Raw genomic sequence first — 26612 nt, forward strand, 5'->3', positions numbered from 1 at the left:
TATTAAGGCAAGAAATTGAAAGAAATATATGTAAATGTACCTAACATATCTATTAATATTAATAATAATATATTTTATTTGCACAATCTGTCACTCGTATATTTCAAACAGAAAAGAAATAACTGAACTTGGATCATCTAACTTAATCGGAGAAATTTCTTCAGTCAAAGTTGACTTTAGTTTGAGACAAATTAATCTCAGATTAGACTTTATACAACACAAAATTCCAAGTTCAGCTGAAACAAGGATCAATTTAACCTCTGATCTAAGATTAAATGGTTTATACAATCGGGCCCTAATGTTTCTGCTGTGAGAACCCTACGCTGTCTGTTTTATTTCTTAGGCTGAACATTTCCCATTGCCTGAAATTTATTATAAAGATTATGGATTGTTGTACGTGATTGAATTTTTACATCCAGGAATTACATTTCAAACCACATTCGTACTTGGCTAGCAGACTGGGTCAACACATATTCATTCATTCATTCATTTATTTTATTCCATAGATCTTACATGAGCAATGAAGCTTTAAGATGTGGAACAAGTCAAAATTTTACAATATTACAATTACAATTTTTACAATTTAGTAATTTTCTACAATTTTGTGCAATTTTTTACAATATTTTGTCGAGATGTAGTGAGATGAGGTGAGGTCCGAGGATTCGCCAAAATATTACCCGGCATTTGCCTTTTGGTTGGGGAAAACCTCGGAAAAACCCAACCAGGTAATCAAATCAAAGGGGGGTAATCAAATCAAAGGGGTTGATGCCAAGGACTCGCCATAGACCATCCGGCTTCAGTCCCACGGCTGTGGAAAACCTCGGAAAAAACCAAAGACTAAAGGGGGATCCAACCCAAGCCAGAACGCAGCTCCGTATCAGCAGCCCAGTGAGTCTGCCGACTGAGCTACATCGATGGCTCTACTAAAAGTATACAATACATAGCCAATCAGATTATTAAATTTACAAACGCAAACGATCATTCATCATCATATGAATCATAAATATACTCGTATACACATTGTTCAGTAGTAACCATTTGATTAGCCATTATACAGTTTAAACTTATTCACACTTCACTTTAAATGCACAAGGAAACACTCTATAATACACTGTAGTATGTAACATGTCATTAGTCACTTGGAGACTGATTCTCTAATCTTGACACAAGCTAGGATACATACTTACATCATCGCCTCTGCCAGCCCACCATTCCCCACCGCAATTGCTTCAGCAGTGCACAGTGAAAACCCCGGCACTCCTGTCCACACCTCATCAGATCGATCTGTATACGGAAAAGCAAAAATATCTCAATAAAATAATACCTACACATCGAAAAACTAACAAATTTAAAAATATTTTGAAGTTTTCATTTCCATTCTTTAGAAACATTTCTCTTCTGGTTATTACTTCCAGTCTTCTTCTTCATTATCATCTTTTTTATATTCTTTTCTTTCTCGTATTGCCTCATCTTCTGAACTGGGTCTGGATTCTTCTTCAAACCAGGAGTCTCCCACAAAATACAGTATCATCCTTACTGCCATCCATGCTATTAGAAACTCGGCACTTCTTGAAGTCCACACTTCCTATAAGTAGATTTCTTTTACAACTGAAAGGGCCTAGGCTACGATTATATTAAGAGTACAGTTTACACACTTACTTACAAATGGCTTTTAAGGAACCCGAAGGTTCATTGCCACCCTCACGTAAGCCCGCCATCGGTCCCTATTCTGTGCAAGATTAATCCAGTCTCTATCATCATATCCCACCTCCCTCAAATCCATTTTAATATTATCCTCCCATCTACGTCTCAGCGTCCCCAAAGGTCTTTTTCCCTCCGGTCTCCCAACTAACACTCTATATGCATTTCTTGATTTGCCCATACGTGCTACATGCCCTGCCCATCTCAAACGTCTGGATTTAATGTTCCTAATTATGTCAGGTGAAGAATATAATGCGTGCAGTTCTGCGTTGTGTAACTTTCTCCATTCTCCTGTAACTTCATCCCGCTTAGCCCCAAATATTTTCCTAAGCACCTTATTCTCAAACACCCTTAACCTAGTTCCTCTCTCAGCGTGAGAGTCCAAGTTTCACAACCATACAGAACAACTGGTAATATAACTGTTTTATAAATTCTAACTTTCAGATTTTTTGAGAGCAGACTGGATGATAAAAGCTTCTCAACCGAATAATAACACGCATTTCCCATATTTATTCTGCGTTTAATTCCCTCCCGAGTGTCATTTATATTTGTTACTGTTGCTCCAAGATATTTGAATTTTTCCACCCCTTTGAAGGATAAATCTCCAATTTTTATATTTCCGTTTCGTACAATATTCTGGTCACGAGACATAATCATATACTTTGTCTTTTCGGGATTTACTTCCAAACCGATCGCTTTACTTGCTTCAAGTAAAATTTACAGTTTACACACAGCTGTTTTTATTCCCAGAAAATCGTAGATTCGTCCCATTATGTTATGTTTATGTAATACAGAATACATTTTTAATATTTAGCCCTGAATTTTGTATGCCATTATTCTGATTAATATACCATTACTATCTAAGTAAACCGTATATAGTGACCATACATAACTGAGGTAGATTATAGTCGTAACCACCTTCACTTACGGAAAAAACCTGCAAATATTAATAAATACCTTGAGGTTCTTTCTGGTTCCACACTGTAACCAGCTAAAACGGCTGGCAGATCATCATGCTAACCATAATTATTATGATACTTCCGTTCTGGTTGGATAATTGCTCTCCTCTTCTGAGGCATATGGATATAAGGCGAGCAGTTGGTTGGTTAACCTTGGCTCTTCATGGACTGTTGTGTCACAGATTAATTTTTGTTTATTATTTTCATATTCCTTATTAACACATTCATGTAACTATAAGATGAGAAAGTGCTGTGTTAAAAGAATTTATTTCTGTTAGTGTAATATGTCTTAATGTTTTGGTAAACTTATTTTAAATTATTCTTGTCTCTCCCCTTTTCTTCGCAAGGATTGGAACAGTGTTATTTTCATAAATAAACAGTGGTAAGAACTCTTAATACTATCATTGTTGAGCAGCATTTGATAACACTGAAAGGGTTTAGTGAAGGTTGTGATTTTGTTTCATATGTAAGTGAAAAATGTAAATAAGAAATTAATATCTTTTCATTCAGGATGTGGTGCGGGTCTTAACACAGCATATTACTTTAATAAACTCGGAGTGACTGCTTGTATGAATGCATGTTGGTTTTTAGAAGTTTAGTGAAATCAGCAAATATACATTTTTTTTATGTATATTATCCCAATTAGCCCTTGGAGTATTACTGAATTGCTTATAGCTATCTGCTGAAAATGTACCCAGTATGCAGTAAAATGTATAACCAAAATCATAAACATACAGGATTACATACATACTGAGAATGGTATGTGTGTGTTAAAAATTTGAATTCTCTCCAATGGTCTGCAGAAAATTTCTCGTTGATTTATATGTATGTGGAACGAATCTATTAGCTAGGGATCCCTTCCACAGCATAAGTAATATGTACTCTCAATTACCCAGAGATAGTGTTGACTGTGAGTGGGGATTCTCAGTGAAGCTAGGGAGTCATGGATATGCATGACACCAATTAATTGGAGGTATCAAGAAGACAATATTCATGCATCACCCCAGGGATAAATTGTTATGGCCAATAATAATTTGGTATCAAGATGAAAATTAAATTAGCCATGTTTCTGTGGAAACCTAACACTAAATGGCCTGCTACATGATCATGTTAGTAGTGCATTCTGTCATATGTTGTGGATACAGACTTGTAAACGTAAAATTATATTTTACTGGCCCAATCAGATAGTAAAACATAATAAGCTGTTTGTAACTATCCTAACGAATAGGAACCCCTTCTCACACCTTATATATACTGGGTGGATCGCTCAAATGTACCTAATTTCAATTGTATGTGACTGGTAAATGGTTGAAGGTAGAAACCCACAGTAACGTTTATTGTCATTTTGATGCTGTTAATATTAGTGAGAAATCATTGCCACATCTTCTATGCCACATCGGTAAATTTAAAAATGCAGTTATATTGTCAGACTCCAAAGCAGCTATTCTATCAATAGTCTCTAAACACACACCTTCATCTCAAACAGCAGAAATAACTAAAATGCTCTCTCAATTAATATCACTCAATAAAAGAATTGTATTCCAATGGATACCATCCCATTGTGGAATCCTGGGAAACGAGAATGCGGATGCTTTAGCAAAGAAGGGCAGCACTGCTACTTGCAGACCTGTTACTAAATCTACATATTACTCTGTGAAGAGATTTATTAAGTCTACATACTTAAACTTCAACAAACAAAATTTGATAACACAATCCCAAGGGAAAAAATGGAACTCTCTGCATCAAAATCCACAGTTAATTCCCGATTTACCACGAAAATCGTCTGTAGCTGCATTTAGATTGGCAACAGGCCATGATTGTTTGGCCAAACACCTGCCTAGAATTGGAATATATCAGTCCCCTAACTGTCCATTGCGCAACTCAAACCAAGAAATGGATTCGGAACACCTCAAAATTTGTGCTTCAGTGGCTGGTCATGATAATATCTTTGAAAAATATTGGAGTGCAAGAGGTCAAATGACTTTATTGTCAAACGCCTGGCATTAGAAAACAACAACAACAGTAACGTTTATATGAAAGGAAAACTCAAAAAGTTTCAATATGCACATCAGAATATCTCAAGTCGAGCTCCAGCTGTCACTGTGACAATATCGAGGCGATGAACGATTTCTTGCCAAGCACGTTGGAGCATATCTTCTGGAATGCTCTCAATAGCCTCTATGATGCGCTCCTGAAGATCACGAAGGTCTCTGACTGGGGTGGCGTACACTTTATCTTTGACGCAGCCCCAGAAAAAGAAATCGAGCGGTGTTAAAGTCATACGAACGTCATTGAACCAGTGTGGAGGAGTGCCATCTTGCTGAAAAAAGATGTTAGGCTGCAGGTGTTCAATCTGTGGAAAGAAGAACTGCTCCAGCATGTCAAGATATGTGGTACCACACACAGTTTTCCCGCGAAGCTCTTCTTAATGACTTCCGCGGGCTTCGCTCATACATGGCTTGAACATTTGCAATCATTTCGTCAGATGTTATATGACCACCACCATGCTTCTTGAACACCGATCCTGTAGCTAAAAATGTATCATGCCACTTCTTAATGCTTTTAGCAGTTGGAGCATCATGGTTAAACACTCGCTGATACTCCCTTTGAACTCTAACAATTGATTTAAACTCCGCATACCACAACACAGTTTGTGCTTTCATCTGCTGGGTCGCCAATTTGACAATCGATACAATCTACAAAAACAAACCGTGTCTGCGCATCTACCAACAGGATTCGAAACTTGTTGAGTTTTCCTTTCATATAAATGTTACCGTAAGGTTCTATCTTCAACTGTTACCAGTCACATACAATTGAAATTAGGTACCTACATTTGAGTGGTCCACCCTGTATATATTTATCATCAAAAGGAGAAGATACAGGCAACAATTCTAAATGTTATTTCCTTTTTAATTACCAGCAATGGAAAAAGTAATCTACACTCATTCTATAAACAAATTTAACTTCTTCATCATCCTCTCACGTATTAGGCGAATGGCCTGTTACAGTCTCTCACCCAGCATTTAAGAGGCTTTTCTATAAATCTTTGTGCTTTAAGTAAGGAAAATGAATCTGATCTTACACAATTAAGATTGCAATTGATGCACAACACAGTTATATGAATTATACCTCTTGATAAATATCCAGTTTTACATAATACTTTTTTTAATTCTCTGAATGGAGTTATCTTATTTTGTTATAATTGCTTTGAAGATCTTGTGATTATTCTTAAATATCCTGAGTTATTGATGCCCAACAAAATGTGTGCAAAAACTCGAAATTTGGAAGACCAAATGTTTGTCGTATTTTAAAATATGAGTATATTGATGTAACATGGATTTTTTCCTTTGTATTTATGATACTTTTACTTGTTTATTTTTTTTTAATATATATTATAGGAGTAAGAATATAGTTTTTCATTTTAGAATGTGGGATTTGGTTTTCTAGTTCAGTTCAAATCCTGCATATATAAGTACTGTGTTTAAATAATACTTTTCTACTTTATGGGGGAACAAAATAAACTGCTATCTCTTTAGAGGTCATTATTGTTTAGCTGCGCTGCACAGATTGGATTTAAGTTTATGCTTCACGAACTGAACTAAATTTAAAATGACAAAATTAAGATAAATGTTTTTTTTAATATGTAATTTGTTATTCTTACAATTTTACACTACATTTATGTCTACAGCTGAATGCGTTGTTCTCAAGTATCTGTTATATTAATTATTTAAATTTTGTTATAGTTTTAGGTTATTACGTAGGAATTAAGTAAATTGCAGCATTATAAATATGAAAACTAAAATTTAACAGCTTATAAGACAAAAAAGTAGATACGGAGAAAAGAACATATTAATTTGTTCTCTACCCTATTTTGCCAGTTGTAAATTACCTGTTGTATAAATTTTATTCTTATTTGATTACGTGAAAATTGCAGTACTGTACAGTTCAAAGTTTCAATATATGAATGGATGTGTGTGTCATCTTTTAGGTTATAGCAATAAGTGCTGTATTTCGAGTTCCCAATTTTCCTTTTCTGTGTTATAAGTATGGTTTAGTAATAAATGTACGTAATATTAATACGAATTTGAAGCTCATCTCGAGAAAAGTGGCTATTTGGGAACTACAACAAGTTCCAACTTCATCATCAAGACAGGTTTGTACATATGTAACTTGTGTGTAGTATTTCTGATTATCAATAATATGACATGATCTATATCTTCTTTGTTTAAATCTTTTGAGAACACTTTTTATGTTCTCTGTTTATAAAATTTATAAATAGAGAATGTAATGCAGTCATTCTTTACTTATAAATTTGAGACACTTAAAAACTATTTAAGGTCATTGTGTTCGTAGTTTTAGAGCATTAGTTTTTAAAATTTCAATATGAAATCAACATATATCTCACAAGCAAATGTTCTGATGGAGGCAGATAAAAAAGTTAAATTTTTTTCTTTCACCATGTTAATGATGTCAAAAGAAGTGCTTATACAAGTTTTGGCCACTTGACCGCAATTACGAGGGCCGTAAAAAAATAAGTTCGCCAGGGCCGCTAACAGAAAAAAAAAAACACAATTTCACTGGATGAATTTATTGGAACGAACATAGCAATTGTTGGGCTATTTTAACATATTTTTCATCGGAATTGAGACATTTCTCATATCATGGGATTGACAGAGAGAGGTGCAGATGCAGTCAAATGCTGGTTCCGATCTGAGGCGGCCGACTTCTACAACACAAAAATTGATCCCATGGTATGACAAATGTCTCAATTTCAATGGGGGATATGTTGACAAATAGCGCAACAATTGCTGTATCTGTTTCAATAAATATTTCCATGCAATTGTGCTGTTTTCTATAAACGGCTCCAGGGAAAATCACTTTCTGGACGGCCTCGTAATTGCAGTTGAGTGGCCAAAATTTGTATGAGCACTTCTTTTGACATTATTAACATGGTGGAAGAAAAAATTTAACTTTTTTATCTGCCCCCATCAGAATGTTTGCTTGTCAGACGATTAGGCTGTTGCATAGTGTTTAAATATTGATACATTAATCGAATTTATTACTTAAGTATACAGGATGTTAAAAAAATTATGGTAAAAAGTTAGGGGATGAAAATTACTCATAAATATAAGCAAAAAAATATTGACCAACATGGGTCTTGAGAGAAGCCATTTACGTGATAGTGCACATTTTCTATTAAGGTTCGCCTTGTACTCCACGTGAGCAGCTCTCATGTTCTCTGAGATATTGATATACTAACTCCTGTGATGTATGTCTGTTGAACTACGTTCAGTGGAGTACATGTTGTTGGCTTTGCATACATCAAGTGAAGTGCATATCCACATAGGTATCTTTGTTGTTGAAACCTCTCCCCATTTTGACTTTCTTCGTACAACATTACTACATAAATAGTTTAATCAGGCTCAGGTGAGAGGAGAATTGGAAGAAATGAGTATGCTTATATCCAAACAAGTTATTTTAGGAGAAACTTTGCATTATCTCAAATGGTTGCCTGGCAAGCTCTTATTGACTGAGACTTTTTGGCTTATATTAGTGTAATTTTCATCCTTAAATTTTTTACCACCACTTTTGAAATATCCTGTACAATGTACGTAAAAACCCTTGGTTCAGGACTTAGTAAATAAATCAACTTGTCATGGAGGAATTGGCTTAATTCAGTTAGTATTACGTAGGATAAATTTTCTAAAGATACAGATAGTTCGCTAATAATCATACATTCATTTTACTTTTAAACATGCAGCCTTCAAGATTTGCTCCAGAGAAGTAATATTTGGAATGAGGATGTTTTTTGTGCATTAGAAGGGCCCTTGTCGTTATTTGCCCCAACTCTACAAGCGTGGCTCATGATGCCACTAAAAGCTGGTTCACAATAAACCGGAAACGAGAACGGAAATAATGTTAAAATAAATGTATCTAAAGTCCCGTCGCTCTTATTTCCTGCAGCCAATCACATTGCAGGTCGGCTACATTTAAACGTGTGCGTCTTGTCATTCACTATTGATGATGTAATGAATTTCCTAAGGCTCGATAAATACTTAATATAATCGCGCACCATTTTGGCTCTTTGGCAGAAAATCACACTAGGACGTTATTTGCCGCTCAATTATTTGCTCAATTACAGTGCGTTTGATTTATTATCATAGGAGCTATGACATAATGTTTAACGGTGAAGCAAATAGATTCTTCGTATGGTAGCTCGGCAAGACAAGAACAAAAATGGCGAACGATAGTACCTACCTAGACTTTATAGAGTCTTGACTTCCTAAGATGTAAGCAAAGGGGAGGAGTCACACTGGAAAAACAGTGACACGACTATAAATGTAAGCATTCATTTTAACAATATTTCCATTCTCGTTCTCGTTGTCGTTTCCGGTCCTGGTTTATTGTGAACCAGCCTTAATGCTGAGAAGTGTAGACCACTTAGTTTATCAGTACCTTACAGTACCTATATTATAGCTTGGTATATACCATTTGTTTTTTCTAGGTGTAGGACAGGAATTTAACATTGTTGTAAAAAAACCTATATGTAAAAACAATGAAGAAAAAATCAGTGGATGGACTATGTTTAGAAATTAGTAGGCCATGATAATTTGTAAAACAAAAAAATATCATTCATGGTTGCTGATTCGAAGCCAGAAGTTTTCTTATTTTACAAACTATCAAAGCCTGCTAATTTCTAACTGTGTAAGTTATTTCTTCATTTTTTTATACATAGGTTTCTTATGGCAATGTTGAATACTATGTCCTAAAGCCAGAAAACACACTGTATACCTGGAGATAGATTCTAGACTTCAGCATTTCTACATTAAACATTTCAATAATTGATTAACTGGCGATCTTACTCGTGTTAATTGTGTAAGTATGTGCGGCTTACAGCTGTTTCGATGCTTCTTCACACCATCCTCAGAGTCTACTAAATCTCGGTGTCATCTCGAACTTTGCTGCCTGTTGTGTGGGTGCATTCGATTGTTGAAAAGTGTTGAAATGTGGTGTCAAATAGTGTGTGTGTTCTGAAATTGATCTGTGTGTTGAGAATTTGATCACACTAAAACACACCCTGATCAAATTCTCAACACACAGATCAATTTCAGAACACACACACTATTTGACACCACATTTCAACACTTTTCAACAATCGAACGCACCCACACAACAGGCAGCGAAGTTCGAGATGACGCCGAGATCTAGTAGGCTCTGAGGATGGTGTGAAGAAGCACCGAAACAGCTGTAAGCCGCACATGCTTACACAATTAACACGAGTAAGATTGCCATTTAATCAATTATTTATATTCAAGTGTTAAAAGTAGTGTACGAAAGATTCAACATGGATAAACATTTCAATTGTATCTTGTACTTCGGCGATATTTTAAATACATTTGTGTGTCAATTGTTTACTTGATTAGGATATAGAAATTTTTCAACAGAGAACAGGTTCTACTTCATATTAAAAACAAGAGATGTTTTTGTTTTTGAAAAATGTGCAAGAACAATACATCACTAATTAATTATGAAAATGGTTGGACAGTAGAAGACAAGTTATACAATCCTTGTAATAGATTTCAGTCATTCACTTGACATATCTTGATTATATTCTGACTATTCAGTATTCATTAAATTTTAATGTGCTGAATGTGACAGCCATAATGACTTATTTTTGTATCTTGGATGCTATAGAAAAATATAGTCAAAGTGAACTTATGAAATATGTTATATATATTTTGTTTTCTGCTCAAAAAATGGTTGCATATTAGTTTATTGCAAACTTATGAAGAAATGTGCACTATGTTTTTGAGCACAAAGATAAATTTGCACGTTTCTTCTTAAATTCACAATAAAAGAATATGCAACAATTTCTTTGAGCGCTGTAGTAGAAAGGAGCGATGATGCTTTGCATTTTAATTATGTAATATATATGTGCCATTGATCAGTAATTTTTCCGAAATTGTAATATCTGCAGCAACTCTTGATTTTTCTGCTGTGATTGATGTCATAACACTATCATTCTATATTATGGTATGTACTTGGCATAGACTTACTTTCCCTAGAATAATTTTCTTCTGCTGTAAGAATATAGGAACCGCAAAATGCTCTTCCTGTTTGAAAATGTAGAGAAAAAATCCAGTGGTGGTGGTCTTTGCTTAGTCTTTCTAGAGTACTGTTCTCAGTATTCATCTGCAGAAATCTTTTGGATAGGAGTGAAACGAATAATTTTATATTGTTTGAATTTAACACAGAGATAAGATTAATAGATGCATTACCAATACTTCAAATGAACTTCATATTCATACACTAAGAGATTGGTATGAAAGTTGATGAAACCACAGTTACATTGTTAATGACTGTTTTATTTTGAATTTCCACTTCAGGTTTGATTGAGATGCAGTATTATATCACTTTTTTTATCTCTAATTCATAACATGGGCAACATCTGTAATAATATTCTTATACGTTCAATGACTGTAGAAACATCACCTGCACAATTCACAGAGAAATGCTAAAAAATTATTAATAAAACGTGTGACTTTTCAGGTTGTTTAGTGATAATGTTCTAGTGTCCATTCTATTACTGCAAACTAGTAGCAGACAGAAGGTTTTAAATCTAATGTAAATCTGATTTACTCTATTGTGCAAGAAAATTTTCTTGAAAAGAGGAAATCTGATGAATTGGCTTTCAGTATTTAGTCCAGCCTTGAAATTATCCAAATCAGCTTCACAGGGAGCTATACGTGAAAGCTAGATTTGCATAATACACGTCACTGTTTGTTAGCAGAAAACCACAATTCAAGTCACACAGAGTTTGTGTGCACTCAGTGTTGGTTGCTTGACAGTTGTCAGCCCACTTTGAGGTCTGTGGATATAAAGGAAGAAATTGAGTCGGGGTCTGGTAGAGTTCCTGGTAGCTCAGTTGGTAGAGCCTTGGTGTGTTTAACCAAAGGTCCTGGGTGCGATACCTGGCCCCGGAACAATTTTTCCATTGTAATTATTCCCCCTTTTATGCTTTTCAAGAGACCCGGAGAAATGTGGTGTAAATTGAGGGAAAATGCAAATTGAGAGAAATGATTTTGGTTCAAAATTACAGAAATGTAAAGATCTCATAGATCCTCTCTTTTAAACTCTTAAAGGACAAGGGGAAAAGTAATGTAAATTGAGAGAAATGGATGAAATTTATATTTTCTACATTTTTTAAGCTTAATTTTTTGTATACAGCAACCACTTATTACAATTTTTTTTAGTTTTTCAAAATGTATCTACTCCCAAAAATATATAAATTAAGCCGTGGAAAAAAAAATGTACAACATCTTTGACTTGTACATAATTTAACAGTAGAGCTATAATTTGAATTTTGAAGTATGAGTAACCTGATAAAAATTTAATCCAGTTAGTTTAAAAGTTTTAATTTTTTAGTGTCCAGATAGTAAATTTTACTTTTTAATTTTTAAAATATTTACTTTTAAAAAAACTCTATAGATTAGTTAACCATAATATGCAGTAAAATTTCAACTTCTTCGCATGAAATTTAAAAATGTGGAAAAATGACTTTAAAATGTCGATTTTCCATCACGAAAACCCCATTATAATATTGTGAAATACAACTGAAGCATGAATTTTGAGGATGATTATGTTAATAAAATTTGGCCAAAGTATAAATGAAAGGTCACTGTTTCCCCCCCCCCCCCTCGAAAAGTGACTAAAATTTCACCCATCTCCTCTTTGTTGTTTAGTAAACTGTCTGAAGATGGGTTTGAACCTTCCCTTGATGGAACAAAATTGCAGTAACCTACATAATCTTATAAAAACTCACCTACACTTTTTTTTTGTAAAGACAGACATTTTAGTTTTTATTTTTTTGTTTTGAAATAATTCTATCTGTTTTTCTAATTCATGAAATTTCTCGAAGATAGTTTTATCATCTGCAATGTTTCCAATGCTGCAACTACCTCTGCACTAGTGGCAACAGCATCACTGTTATCGCCACTACCATTGGCACTTACTGGCTTTTAAGGAACCCGGAGGTTCATTGCCGCCCTTACATAAGCCCGCCATTGGTCCCTATCCTGAGCAAGATTAATCCAGTCTCTACCATCATATCCCACCTCCCTCAAATCCATTGGCACTGTCAACCTAAAAATGATCTTCGGCTATTTCTTGTAACAACTTTTCTTCCACACTCAGAACGTCATTATCTGTAGATAAGAATTCTGAAAATGATGTATCTGGCTGAAGATTCTCTCAATCTGCATTTTTGGTTGATGCACAGCAGTTTAAATGGAGGGAGACTTGAAATTACACCAATGTAAATGAACATTGAAGAGACCAAAAAGTAATTGTGTAAATGATGGAAAAACAAATTGCAGGGTTCTTCTGTATAAGAAAAACGCAACCAAATTTGTGTTATAATATAAAATATAAGCCACAGAAAATGTCTGTGTGAATGCTTTTAATACAGTGGTGAGTATCCATATTGGTGCAAAAGTTAAAGTTTGCACCTGCAGAGTTAAGAAACAAAGTATTTACTTTTGAATTGTGCATTACCATATCACTTTAAGGTTTTGAATGTCTGCACCAAGCATAGTAGATTGCCACTGCTATGATGTTCGGTAGATGTTGATTAACATAGTCACAATATTGATGGTGGTAAAATAGGTTCAGGAATAATAATTCACTTTTGTGTCGTATCTATTGAAGGTATCAAATCACCAGATTTCAGACATATGATTGTAATCTGGCATCTTTCATCTCCATTTTATATCCCTATATGATATGTAGGAATATATTTAAAATATTTTGAAGAAGGAAGAAGTGTGACTGATCCAGCTTTAGATTCCATCTGCCTGAAATTGTGTTAGTTTTTTTAATACATGTGGATAATGTTTTAGTATATGAAATAGTAATTATATACACAAGATGGACCGTATGTAATGTAAATAATTTCAGGGGGTTATTCTTTGAAATATTTCAAACAAAAACATTTTATACAAATTTGCTTGTTTTACTTCCTTTTCGGGATAAAAATGGTTTTATAAGAAATATTTCTTAGTGTGTTTTGGGAAAGCCATTGATTTAATTCCCAATATGCTCAGTCAATTTAAGAGAGCACTGTATTATTGTATTGTATTGTATTGTATTTATTAACATTCCATGGTATTCATACATGCTTACAGCTAGAATATGGAACAAGTCAAAAAACTTAATACTATTATAAAATCTTAATTTATAGTCACAGTCTAGATGAAATATATACAGACGAGATTTACAATATAGTCTACTAGTACAACACAAAGTTTTAGTATCAATTTCATGAAGTGTTATTGAATGTCATGAATTCACCTACAGAATAGAAGGCGTGAGAAATTAGGTACTTCTTTAATTTGGCCCTAAATAATTTTATGTTTTGAGTTTCATTTTTTATATCGATAGGGAGGCTATTAAAAATTTTTACTGCCATATAACGCACTCCTTATTGATAGCACGATAGACTTGCCGATGGAGTATGAAAGTCATTTTTTTTACGTGTATTTATGCTATGAACAATTGAATTAGTTACAAAGTTTTCACGATTACATACGAGGAAGATTATTAATGAAAAGATATACTGACAAGCCATAGGCATTATTTGTAGTTTTTTTAAAATAGTCCTACACGATTCCCTAGATTTGGCACCTACTATTATTCTAATTACTCTTTTTTTGTAATAGAAATATATTGTTACTATCTGTGGAATTTCCCCAGAATATTATTCCAAAACTCATTACTGAGTGGAAGTATGCAAAGTATATTGTTTTTAAGGTATTGATATTTACTATCTTTTGCACAGATGTAATAGCAAAACAAGCTGAATTTAGTTTGGGGATAATTTCTTTAATATGATTTTTCCAATTTAACACATTATCGATTTTTAAGCCAAGAAATTGTTGTTGTTTCTAATAGGGGTCTATATAATAGATGATTGACCAATTTTAATTTTGTCCTATAAATGTGCAGAAATTTGATCCAAACAAATGTAACTTTTCATTCTGTAAAGGAATTTCATAATGGTACATTTGTTCAGATCAAATTTGTGCACATTTAAAGGCCAACTAAATTCTTTCAATACTTAATTATCATAATACACTGCTCTCTTAAATTGACTGAGCATATTGGGAATTCAGTCAATGGCTTTCCCAAAATACACTATGAAATGTTTCATATAAAACAATTTTTATCTCGATAACAAAGCAAAAACGAACGAAATTGTATTAAACGGTTTTTGTTTAAAATATCTCAAAGAATAAACCCTTGAAATTAATGAAATTACTTACAGTTCACTCTGTACCTGTATACAGGGTGTATCAAAACATGTGGGATAACTCTGGAGAATTGATAGAGGACCTGAAAGGAAGCAAAGTTTATGTAAACATATGGTCAGTTTTGTTTAGTTTTTTAGTTACAGCCATTGTTTGTGGTGTACATATTATCTGTGATGATAAAGTTTAATTTACAACTTACAATACTTTTTTCCTATACAGAAACTTCTACGGAAAGTGCTCAAAATGGCCACTATGAGCTCTAATACTCCTGAGCACCACATCATCGACTGCCTTATTTTCTCCTATATTTCAAGCATCTGCCGACATCCTTCTTCAAGTTGCTGGCGAAGGATTTCCAAGTTATGAATAGGTCTGGAATACACAATGGCCTTTAAATTACCCCCTAAATAGAAATCCAATGGATTGAAGTTGGAAGAACGTGTAGGCCAGAATGTCGTTCCCTCTTGACCTATCCGTTTATTAGAGAATTACTGATTTAAAATTGCTCTAGCTGCAAGAGCAAAATGAGGTGGTGCCCCATCATGCATGAACACATGTGCTGAATTGTTCTTTGGGACGTCTTGTTGTTGGGTAAATGTCTATTAGGAAATTGTTCAGCATACAAATGGCGTGTCCACACCTGTGGGGTAACGGTCAGCGCGTCTGGCCACGAAACCAGGTGGCCCAGGTTCGATTCCCGGTCGGGGCAAGTTACCTGGTTGAGGTTTTTTCCGGGGTTTTCCCTCAACCCAATATGAGCAAATGCTGGGTAACTTTCGGTGCTGGACCCCGGACTCATTTCACCGGCATTATCATCTTCATCTCATTCAGACACTAAATAACCTTAGATGTTGATAAAGCGTCGTAAAATAACCTAATAATAACAAATGGCGTGCTTTATTTGCATTGCAATTAGCTCGTTCATACATAAAGTGCATTTCTGCTGTTACTTGATTAGAATAATCTATTTGGACCACAAGTTATAATGTAATTAATTATTTCACTCAAAATAACAACTTTCACAATTATCAATAAAAGTTTTATGATATGTCTTGCGTTTATTTTGTTATGGCAACTGTCATCAGGTGGCTTTGAATACAAAACAAATCAACAACGACTTAAGTACAGAAGAAAGTTACATGTGACCTGTTTATTATCACGGATATTATGTACACCAAAAAACAATGACTGTCACTAAAAACTAAGCGAAATTGACCATATGTTTATATGAACTTTTTGCTTGTTTTCATATCCTCTATCAATTCCCCAGACCTTTCCCACTTGTCTTGATACACCTTGTATATTTCTATTTTTCGTGATTGTGTCCAGTAATATTGATGAATTTGATATAACGAGAGACTTGAATCATACTTATTCCCTTTACACAGTGAAAGTTCTGCACTACTTGTTGCTCGTCTTTAGCTTTTCTCTTTTGGGGCATGCTTTCCTTGGTTTGATCATGTCTTCTTGTATGCAAGTAAAGCTTTAATAATTTTGTTGGTGCGGGGTCTCTCTCGCGTAGTCACAGCCTATGCTTTCTTTAAGAAATTTATTGTTTTTCATGTAAATAGTAGGGAATCAATAAACTTTCGAAAATTGATTACACATCGATGGCATGATTGTTTTATTGTATTTGCAGTTTGTGGATACTTGGCAAAAGTGGGTTATGGGACTGTGTTTTATTGCTTGTATTCTTTTCTCTAAGTAATAAATTGGTTATACAGTTTTTCATTTAGTCATTGATATAACAAGATTGAAACTCATACATTAATATATTCATTGCTTTTCTACATTATTAGTATTACGATCTGGCACAATAAAATTCTTAGAGTGTTGAAATTCTCACTATTTAAAATTTTGTCGCTAATAAAATAGTTGCCTTGGATAAATTTTAAAGTTGGGTTTCATTCTTGTTTGCATGTTTGTAGGTAATGTGGGGATTCATTTCATGGGAGAACTGTTTGCCGTAATTGCCTATTTGCTTTTCACTTCACTCTTTATTCTACTGATGTAAGTAGGAGGAGCTGGAGCTGTCATCTAATAATAACCTTGGTTCATTTGTTGCTCAGATTGTCTGCAACAGAGTATTATGAATTGATGTACCTTTAGTGTGAAGGTTATGTTTAATCTACCATGCTCTTCATTTACTGAGTTGGTGAGCAATAGTCTTCCCACACACATATCACTTCCATAATAGCCAACATATTGCATTTACGTGTACTGTCTTTGATTTTTCCATTTGCAACACTTGGAGTAGCCCCCCCCCCCCATTTCATTTTTAAAGTGAATGAGGTTATGTGGTTTTTAAGTCACAGTAAATTCTATCACAATTGCGAGTAACCATGCAGTCATGTTATATGAATGCATTATAAGTGAAATAAAATACTTTTTTATTAATGATAGAAGAAACTTTGTTTTATGTTCCGTACTTATTAAGCTTTTTGTAAGAAGGATTAGTCATGATATGTCATCTTTTAATTTTTTCCGCCAATCATATACTTTTCTGGCCTAAAGAGATTGATAATAGGATGTGTGATCTTCTTTTCATTGGTTACTTGCGGGGATGAAAGTTACGCTATTTGTTGTTTTTGTAAATGTTTTTGTTTACAGCTTTAGTTTCATATCTATCCAATCTAAACAAATACAGTTTTCTTAAGTTGAAAACTTCCGGCATTATTTCAGAGGCCTTACATTTTTAAAAGCTACAATGTAATGCCTCAAACCCTTCCGAACATTGAAATGAGCACAAATATATGACAAGCATTTAATTTCTTCTTTTGTGTGTATGTGTATGTGTGGAGCTTCTAAATGACTATTAAGTTCTAAAAGATAATAAGAGGGTTCTGTCTCTTTCTTATGATACTGTTCACACATTTGACATTCTTCTAATTAAAAGTAATGATTTGACTATTAGTAGTAAGATTTCTAAAAGATTGTTTTGAAATAGTGACAGTATTATGGGAAAATAATTTTCAGAGATCTAACGTATTTGCCTCAGTTAAATTTCACTTTATGAGCTGTGCTTACATTTTTGAAGTCAGGCTCGAACATTCTGCTTGAAGTATTCAGGTAATTTATGCACTATTGTTTTCCGTAGTGGTCTCATGAGGTTAAATGTTGTGTGGTATTTAGTATAAAGCCACTATATCTTAGCAGTTTACATACGTATATATTAATCTCTTCACTATTTAACTTACATATATTGTAATGTGGCAGAATAAATCTTACTATTGGGTTTTAGTGAAGCTTGTGTTACCTTGTTACATCTATTTCAGTCTATTACTGCTTAATATTTTATTTTATAATGAATTAAAACATGTGGTGCTTCATAATTCACTACTTTGTGTAAATGGCTTATTGGGAAGTTCTGTTCTAGTGAGATTATTAATCATAGTGTGTTATAATTTCATTTTTGGTCCATAAAGCAACATATGGACAAAGAGAATTGAATGTTTCAGTAGTAAGTTGGTGATCGAACCTGGCTTGGATGGTCTGACGTATCTCTGCTGTGATGACAACAAATGTCTGTTCAGAATCTCTCCTAAGCTTATCTTTATCTGTGTTATGCTGATGTAGAAAAATATTTCTCTAGCAGCATTCAAGAAAAGAATTTGAACCAGCAAATAATGCTTAATATCAGACTGTTCATTGGTATACACTTGCTGCAAGGGAATTTTGAAAGAAGTTGACTTCTTGTTGGGGGCACAGTACCGGTATATTGATTTTACCTTACATTTTGGAGTCATAAATAGTAATTAATTGTAACTGTTTTTATGACTGGCGAGTAATCAATTTATACACATGTTAATGTAATTATTTATTATTTATTTACACATACCAATATATTTTACTATACATTTGAAACGGAAATATTTACTTAATCAAGAACTGTTTAGAATTAAATATTTTGAAAATGAAAACTTCAGAATTAATTTAATTTGAATAAAAATATTAGAGAAGTGCTTCAATGCAAGGAACTGTCCAAAACACACATCTGTTAGTGAATATTTGAAAGAACGAAATAGGAAATCCAGGAAAATATTTCCGAAATGCATCCATGTTGCCATTTAAAAGCTGTGCAATAAACAGTGGTGGTTCATGGCCTAAAATGAGGTGCACAAGTCAATACATTCTTCATATCACAGACACCTCACCAGTTATGTTCATGAGACTTCCAGAATTTGAATTTTTTTTGTAAATTGTCTGTGTTTATACTTTTACTCTCAAAGAGAAAGAATTATGATACTGCAAAAAATCACTTTCATGATTTTCACGGGAATAGACATCTTCAGCATCTCTTGACACTGGAAAATTGGTCTTATTCATGTGGTCTGTATACACAATGATTTCCGCATCAGTATCTGCAAGTAAATTCATCTGAGAATGATGTACAGTGGTGGACACTAAGATTGCCTGCGTTGTAATTATAAAGACCTAATGCTATGTTTACATAAGCTATGACAAATTGTACGTCAGATGATAACAGTTCAACCTTGTCATAGTTTCAAACTATAGTATTTCATCACTGCCACAGATATATCTGTGGTGTGCGGTAAAAAGGGCGTAAATCAGAAATTGGTGGTTTTGGGTTATGACTGCCATGTGAATACAAAAAATGTACTTCTTCAGATGGCGCACGAAATGTCATACCATTTAATTGTCTCATTAAAATTGTAATATAGTGAAACTTCCCAATAGCGGACACCGCCGGGGAAAAATTAAATGTTCATTATTGAGAAGTGTCCGCTATTTAGAAAATCGTTAGTATGTATACATTACATTAAAATTTCTCATATAAATTCAACACTATATTTTACAGTACAGTACAGTAGAAAGTGAGATTGTTTACAGTATTCATCCAGAGAGAAATCCCAGATGAAGGCATCTTATTTACTCTTGTACGGCAGAACCATTCATATGTTAAATTGCCAATGGCAAACCCCTCAGTTTTAGGAAAAGCTCTTTTTGTGTTTTCATTTGCATTCTCAGTGTATGATTTTAAAATAACATCCTTGTTTTTCAAAATTTCACTAACCTCAGTTTTTCCCACATTAAACTTTGTGGCCAGCTCGCAAACACTTAATTTCTCCTCACTATGCTTTATAATATCCATTTTCTCTTTTAGTGACAAACGTTTACGTTTTTGTGACATTTTTAATGTGACTGTACTTCCGAACAGTCAGCTTGACAAACTAAGAAAGTACGGACTGCTCACATACAGTATCACAACTAACAACTGTGCTGCTTACCTTCAATAAAGTACAAGAACGTTCATATGCACGATAATGATTGTTGCAAAGAATTCCGTTTAATTTACAACTGTCTTTTTCTTTTTTTTTCTTTCACGCTGTCTGTTATTTGGAAGTTTTAATTGTTGTTGGGAGATACATTTCAGTGTCCGCGTCCGTTATTGAGAATGTCCGCTATTTGGAAGAATTTTATCATAAGAGCCAATGTTATTTTGCAGGGGAATTTTAAAATGTCCGCTATTGGGAAGTGTCCGTTAAAGGAAGTTTCACTGTATTGTAGTTACCGATGTTTTGTAACTGTGCTTGTGGATGCCAAAATTTGTGGAAAATCTGATAGGTAGCATCACAATTCGGATGTAACCATAGCTACAAGAACAAACATCAGTTTGTGAAATGGCAGACAACAGGTGTTTGACTGTTGAACACAAAGTGAAAGCTTTTCTGTTATTCGCCAAAACTAAGAGTGTTGTGAGGACTCAGAGACATTTTCGTGCTCACTTTAATACAAGATGAGTTCCTAGCAAGCAGACAATTTACAGATTGTCTCAACAGTTCGAAACTAACAGCTCTGTGTTGGAAAAAGCAGCCGCAGTGCACTAGTGTCTGTACGCCTGAAAACATTGAAACAGTTTGCATGGCTTTGACTCGAAGTCACTGTAAGTGAACAAGGAGGGCTTCTGCAGAGTTGGGAATCTTTTGTCGGTCAGTGCAAAGGATTATGCATTCAGATCTTCACTTTACCGTACTGCATAAACTTACAGATAGAGATAGGGAGCAGAGGCTGCAATTTGCATTGTGGGCAGTGGAAGAAGAGGCCTCCACAACACGTTTACAGGCGAGACCTATTTTCATGTGAATAAACAAAATGTTCGATTCTGAACTAGGGAACCTCCTCGCATACTGCATGAAAAAGAAATGTTTGAGGCAAAAGTTTCTGTATGGGCTACAATTTCGAGCCACGGAATCATCAGCTCAATTTCCTTCAATGAAACTGTCAACCAAGTTCGATATAAAACCATATTGGAAAACAGTTTTATCCCCCATCTCTCCCTATGCAAACACAGTGGTTCATGCAGTATGGAGCCCATCCACACACTGCAAATACTATTCTGGATTACCTTCACGAGATGATTGTTCTTCCTGTGATGTCACATCGGATTCCTGAATGACATGGGAGCGGCAAAATGTGGCCGCCTCATAGCCCGAACATTAATCCATGTGATTTCTTTTTATGGGGATTCCTAAAAGAGAAAGTTTACCAAAGGAGGCCAGAAAATGTAGTGCAGCTCTGAGCCCTTCCAGCGGAGTTGTGCCATGCACTGTCTGAAGAATTGTATCAAAAAGTGGTGACGAATGTAAGGGTTCGTTTGCAAGAGGTTGTGAGACAAAATGGCTGCCATATTGAACATGTTCTGCATTAGAGACAAAATTCCATATCCTAATTATTAATTCTGTATAATATTTGGAAGCTTTAATACAAATTAATATGTGTCATGTGTAAAATAAATGGTATGACATTTCGTGTGCCGCCCTACAGTACAAAGGGCATATGTTCGTCTTCCATAGTAATGTAGAGCTTTAGATTTTCAGCCCATCATAATGATATTGGTCTTAATTTGAAACTTTGCTTTTGCTCTGGTGAAAACTTGCAGTTTATTACTTATGCCATTTTTATCGCACACCTTAGATAGCTCCATGGTAGAGTGTACAGCTGTCAAATGACGATACACTGTGGGTGTTAGGGTTTGAATTCTACAACTTTTTTTTTTATCCTTGAATGAAGAAGAGTTTGTCTTGAATAAAACTCTCTTCAGTAGTCTTAATTTTTTGTATGTAGAAAATTTCTGATATATCTCAAGGTGACACATTACTGAGTTTTTGTAATTTCTACAATTTTCAATATATCTTCTTGAAAATTATACACGATTAGCACAATTTTTCTCTCATTTTTATGTTGAAAAATATGGCCACATGGCTTCTGTAGAAAGGGAGAACTTCTTAGGATAAATTGCCACAATAGAGTAAGAAGCTGAGTTGCCAACTGCTTCAGAAAGTGCAGTAAGTTTGAAGTGCATGAAGAGATTCATTGTATTTCAAATGAAGATTCCACTAAGAGAGTGGACATAGTCGTGATCGACAGAGAAATAAGGGATACATAATTGACCCAACGGTATGCTTTGAAAGATGTAAATCAATAGGAAAAACATAATTACGATCCTTGTTATGCATACTGTTCAAACAAATATAACATAGAGAACTGAGAAATGATTGGATTGCTTTTTGATGCAAAAAGAACAATTACAAGATTTTCAGTTGACCTTTTCAACCATTTCGATCTATACAGTTACCATCTTGAGGACATCGGGCTGCAAATCTTAAGAAAATCCAGCATAACCATTTATATTCTTAAAAATTGAAATGGAATAACTTCTTGAAAGTTTACATTTACATTGAGGACCCAAAATGGATACATGCAAGAGGTAGAAAAGCTTAAACAAGTTCTAGAAATACCAAGTGAAAAGGAAAACTTGATGTCTCGATATAATACACTTAATAACTTCAAAGTAGATTGCTGCCTTGATCTTGATGAAGTCTTCAACAAAAAATATATAAATCCAGAAATAGCAAAAGCCATTGCCCTACAAACAATTAATAGAAAATATCCACAAAAGGACTGGTTGTACATTTACACTGATGGCTCTCTCATGGATCAAAATGAAGGAGCAGGAGCTACTTGCCAATACTTTTCTCTTTATAAAAATATTGGCAAGTACACAACAAATTTTGATGGCGAAGTTGAAGCCATTTATACATCACTTCAAAATGTATTTGTTTGGCTAAACCAGTGCAAAAACATAGTCATCCTGTCTGACTCCAAAGCTGCAATCCAGTCCATCAGCCCAACTATATCCCCTAAAATGGAAAAAGTAAAAGAAATTCATTGCATGGTAAAACAAATTCAAATGCTAAATAAAAAAGTGGTCTTCCAATGGATCCCGGCCCACTGCGGACTGAACGGTAACAAGAAAGCAGATATGTTAGCAAAGAAAGGAACTTATATCAACTTAAAAACAAATTTCAAGTTCTCATATGAATCAATAAAGCGAGTCATAAAAAGAATAAGTTACAGCGAACAGGCAAAACATCAAAATTCAAAATGGAAAGAATCATTCAAAGATCCAAAACTAATTCCTGATCTACCTCGAAAATCTGCCATGGCCATGTTTAGATTGATTACTGGTCATGATTGCCTCAGTAAACACCTCCATCGTATTGGAGTACTGAATTCACCTAAATGCTTACTGTGCACCAGAGAAGAGGACATGGAGATGGAGCACCTGGCTAATTGTGAAACTCTTAGGACATTTGTGGACCTTCCATCAAAATATTGGGAAGCAAGAAGGATGATGACTTCATTGTTAAATCCAGAGCATTAGATACACACACACTTCTTGAAAGTGATTGCTGCCCACTCAAAGTTACGTAAAAAAAAAAAAACAAAAACAGTTAATGTATTTTTGCATTAAAATTACTAACATACGTAAATTAAAATATTATCTTGTTTGGATTGATCAATAGGCTGAATCTTCATGGTAACCCTTAGAAAGGGCAGCTATAACTTTTTGTTCTGTCTCTCTCTTATATTTTTTAGTAAGCATTTATCTGAGCCTCACAAAAGATAATCAATTTCCTCAAAGTTTAAAATAAAACTTAGACATCCTGTAATGACACGGTGCATTGGTTTTTACCTGGTCATTATATTTCATTACTTTGAATGTTTAATTTTCTTTTGATTTTTCAACTTCATTGCCCGATATATAAAATCACAGCTTTCTTAATAGTAATCATAATTGTGTGTATATGAATGCAGTCTTTTGTGCACAGACCTGTTGCAAATATGTGTGCAAAGTTTCATTATGCTAGACATAGCCATTTAGGAGATATCTTATTTCTGGTAAGTTAAAATGGAAAAACTGAGATTTGCGGTAAAATCACTTTAAATTTGATAAAATGCATTCTGAATAAAATAACCACTTACATGGGAAGAACTGAATTTCAAACTTAGAATAAAGATATCGTCATGAAATCTTCACTGCAGTATTCCCCAAGAAACCACAAATTTTTTTGCACCATGTTTAAAAAATTAAGAAAATGGTCAAAATTGATCAAAACTCGGTAGCACGTCCCTTTAAAGAGGTAGTAACTCCTTCACTGTGTAAAAATATATATATATACTTACTTGCTTTTAAGGAACCCGGAGGTTCATTGCCGCCCTCACATAAACCCGCCATTGGTCCCTATCCTGAGCAAGATTAATCCAGTCTCTACCATCATATCCCACCTCCCTCAAATCCATTTTAATATTATCTTCCCACCTACGTCTCGGCCTCCCCAAGGTCTTTTTCCCTCCGGCCTCCCAGCTAACTATTTGCATTTCTGGATTCACTCATACCTGCTACATGTCCTGCCCATCTCAAACGTCTGGATTTTATGTTCCTAATTATGTCAGGTGAAGTATACAATGCGTGCAGTTCTGCGTTGTGTAACTTTCTCCATTCTCCTGTAACTTCATCCCTCTTAGCCTCAAATATTTTCCTAAGCACCTTATTCTCAAACACCCTTAATCTCTGTTCCTCTCTCAAAGTGAGAGTCCAAGTTTCAGAACCATACAGAACAACCGATAATATAACTGTTTTATAAATTCTAACTTTCAGATTTTTTGACAGAAGACTAGATGACAAAAGCTTCTCAACCGAATAATGACACGCATTTCCCATATTTATTCTGCGTTTAATTTCCTCCCGAGTGTCATTTATATTTGTTACTGTTGCTCCAAGATATTTGAATTTTTCCACCTCTTCGAAAGATAAATCTCCAATTTTTATAGTTCCATTTCGTACAATAAAAAATATATATACATTCACAAATCTAAATTCAGGACTGGGTAATTGTTCTGGCCTACCTCTGAAAAAAAAAATGGAAATAGAGAAAGAAGGTATGGATTGGTACTACTTGATTCCTCGCATATTGATTATCATCAAGTCTCTTTTCATGCTCGAACAACGATTTTCAAAAGAATTGTGATAATTCAGTTTAATTATAATGAAGCTTTGTGCACATATTTCATCCTGACTCTTATTTCTTTCACTTTAATGCTTTAATGAGTAAACGGACATGTTACATGGTCGCAAGTGTTGTTAACTGTTGTGAAGTGTTGCACTTTTTATGCTGGGCATGCACAAAGCTTAATTCTTCAGCTTAGAAATATTTTAGTCAGACAATCTTTTTGTCTACCATGGTACATCAAATATCTTAAATTATAGTAAGAAATTAATGGATCTTTATTCGAAATGAACACACAGTGAAGTCCAGTGCAAATCAAAGCCATTGATTATTAAATTTCTTCCTTTCTTTTTTTGTTCTTAAATTTCTCTTTTTTTTCTCTCTCCCCCTCTTTTTTTAGTGTTGCTTGAGAAAGATATTGGTGTGATTTGTATTGAGAAAGAAAACTATTACCTAAGAGCACTTATTATATTCAGAATTATTATTAATTTTTATGTATTTATTTATTTATTTATTTACTAGCCGTACTTGTGCGCTCCGCTGCACCTGTTAGAAATAAATATAAAGTAATTACATAATTAGAATACGACATTCGATTCAGGAAACATTCGTGTTTGATAGAAGGATAAATCGTTTAATATGTTACTTAATTTAAATTGTATTTAAATAATTAAAATGCGATCATTGTGGTCCAGAGAGCACTCATTGGGTGCAAAGACAATTCCTTTAACATGGTTCTTAATTGTTATTACATGCAACCATAGTTTAATGAAGATTGACATATCATTTTGTTTTAATGTGTATATTACTTTCTATATGTTTCCATTGAATTATGGTAATAACTTAATTTTAACCCTTGTTTTTTACGTCTTCAGTAAATGGCGCTTGGCCCACTATGGTTCTGAACCCTTCAATTAACTTAAATAGTGATACAGCATATATAGTGATATGTAATTATATTTCTTTCTTTCGAAAATGTAAGAATTCACGATCTCCTATGTACCATTGCCATGGAATCATTAAATGTGATTTTTCGTCCTACTCAAAAATTTTATATTTTCACATAGGACTTATTGCAGGAACAACAACGTTATAATCTGAGGTGGCGGTGAAAATGTATTGTATTGTTATTTTAAAAGTATTGTATATCCTTAAATATCAGTCCTATCAAAATTTTGCGTAGAATAAAACTTATCGAAAATCACTTTTAAAGTAACTTTTGATATGTAACAGTTTTCACAAAAATCAATAATAAGGGAGGTATTCCGATTTATTTAATTCAAGCCCCCTTATAACTGCCCTTTTAAATAAAGTATTTTGAATGTCATATA

The 26612-nt window shown here is 34.1% G+C and overlaps 2 protein-coding genes across 6 annotated transcripts in view; both read left to right on the forward strand.

Annotated features, from left to right (window-relative positions):
- Nucleotides 1-26612, forward strand: part of Bre1 (E3 ubiquitin-protein ligase Bre1) — a 90801-nt gene that overhangs the window by 40808 nt on the left and 23381 nt on the right. The gene's annotated exons all lie outside the window — the stretch shown is intronic.
- Nucleotides 19602-25285, forward strand: LOC138692547 (uncharacterized). The gene has a single exon (XM_069815496.1). The coding sequence runs from the start codon at nucleotides 22689-22691 to the stop codon at nucleotides 23652-23654; it is 966 nt and encodes a 321-aa protein (XP_069671597.1). The 5' UTR covers nucleotides 19602-22688; the 3' UTR covers nucleotides 23655-25285.

Source organism: Periplaneta americana, chromosome 17, assembly GCF_040183065.1.
Source record: "Periplaneta americana isolate PAMFEO1 chromosome 17, P.americana_PAMFEO1_priV1, whole genome shotgun sequence".
Classification (NCBI taxonomy): domain Eukaryota; kingdom Metazoa; phylum Arthropoda; class Insecta; order Blattodea; family Blattidae; genus Periplaneta; species Periplaneta americana.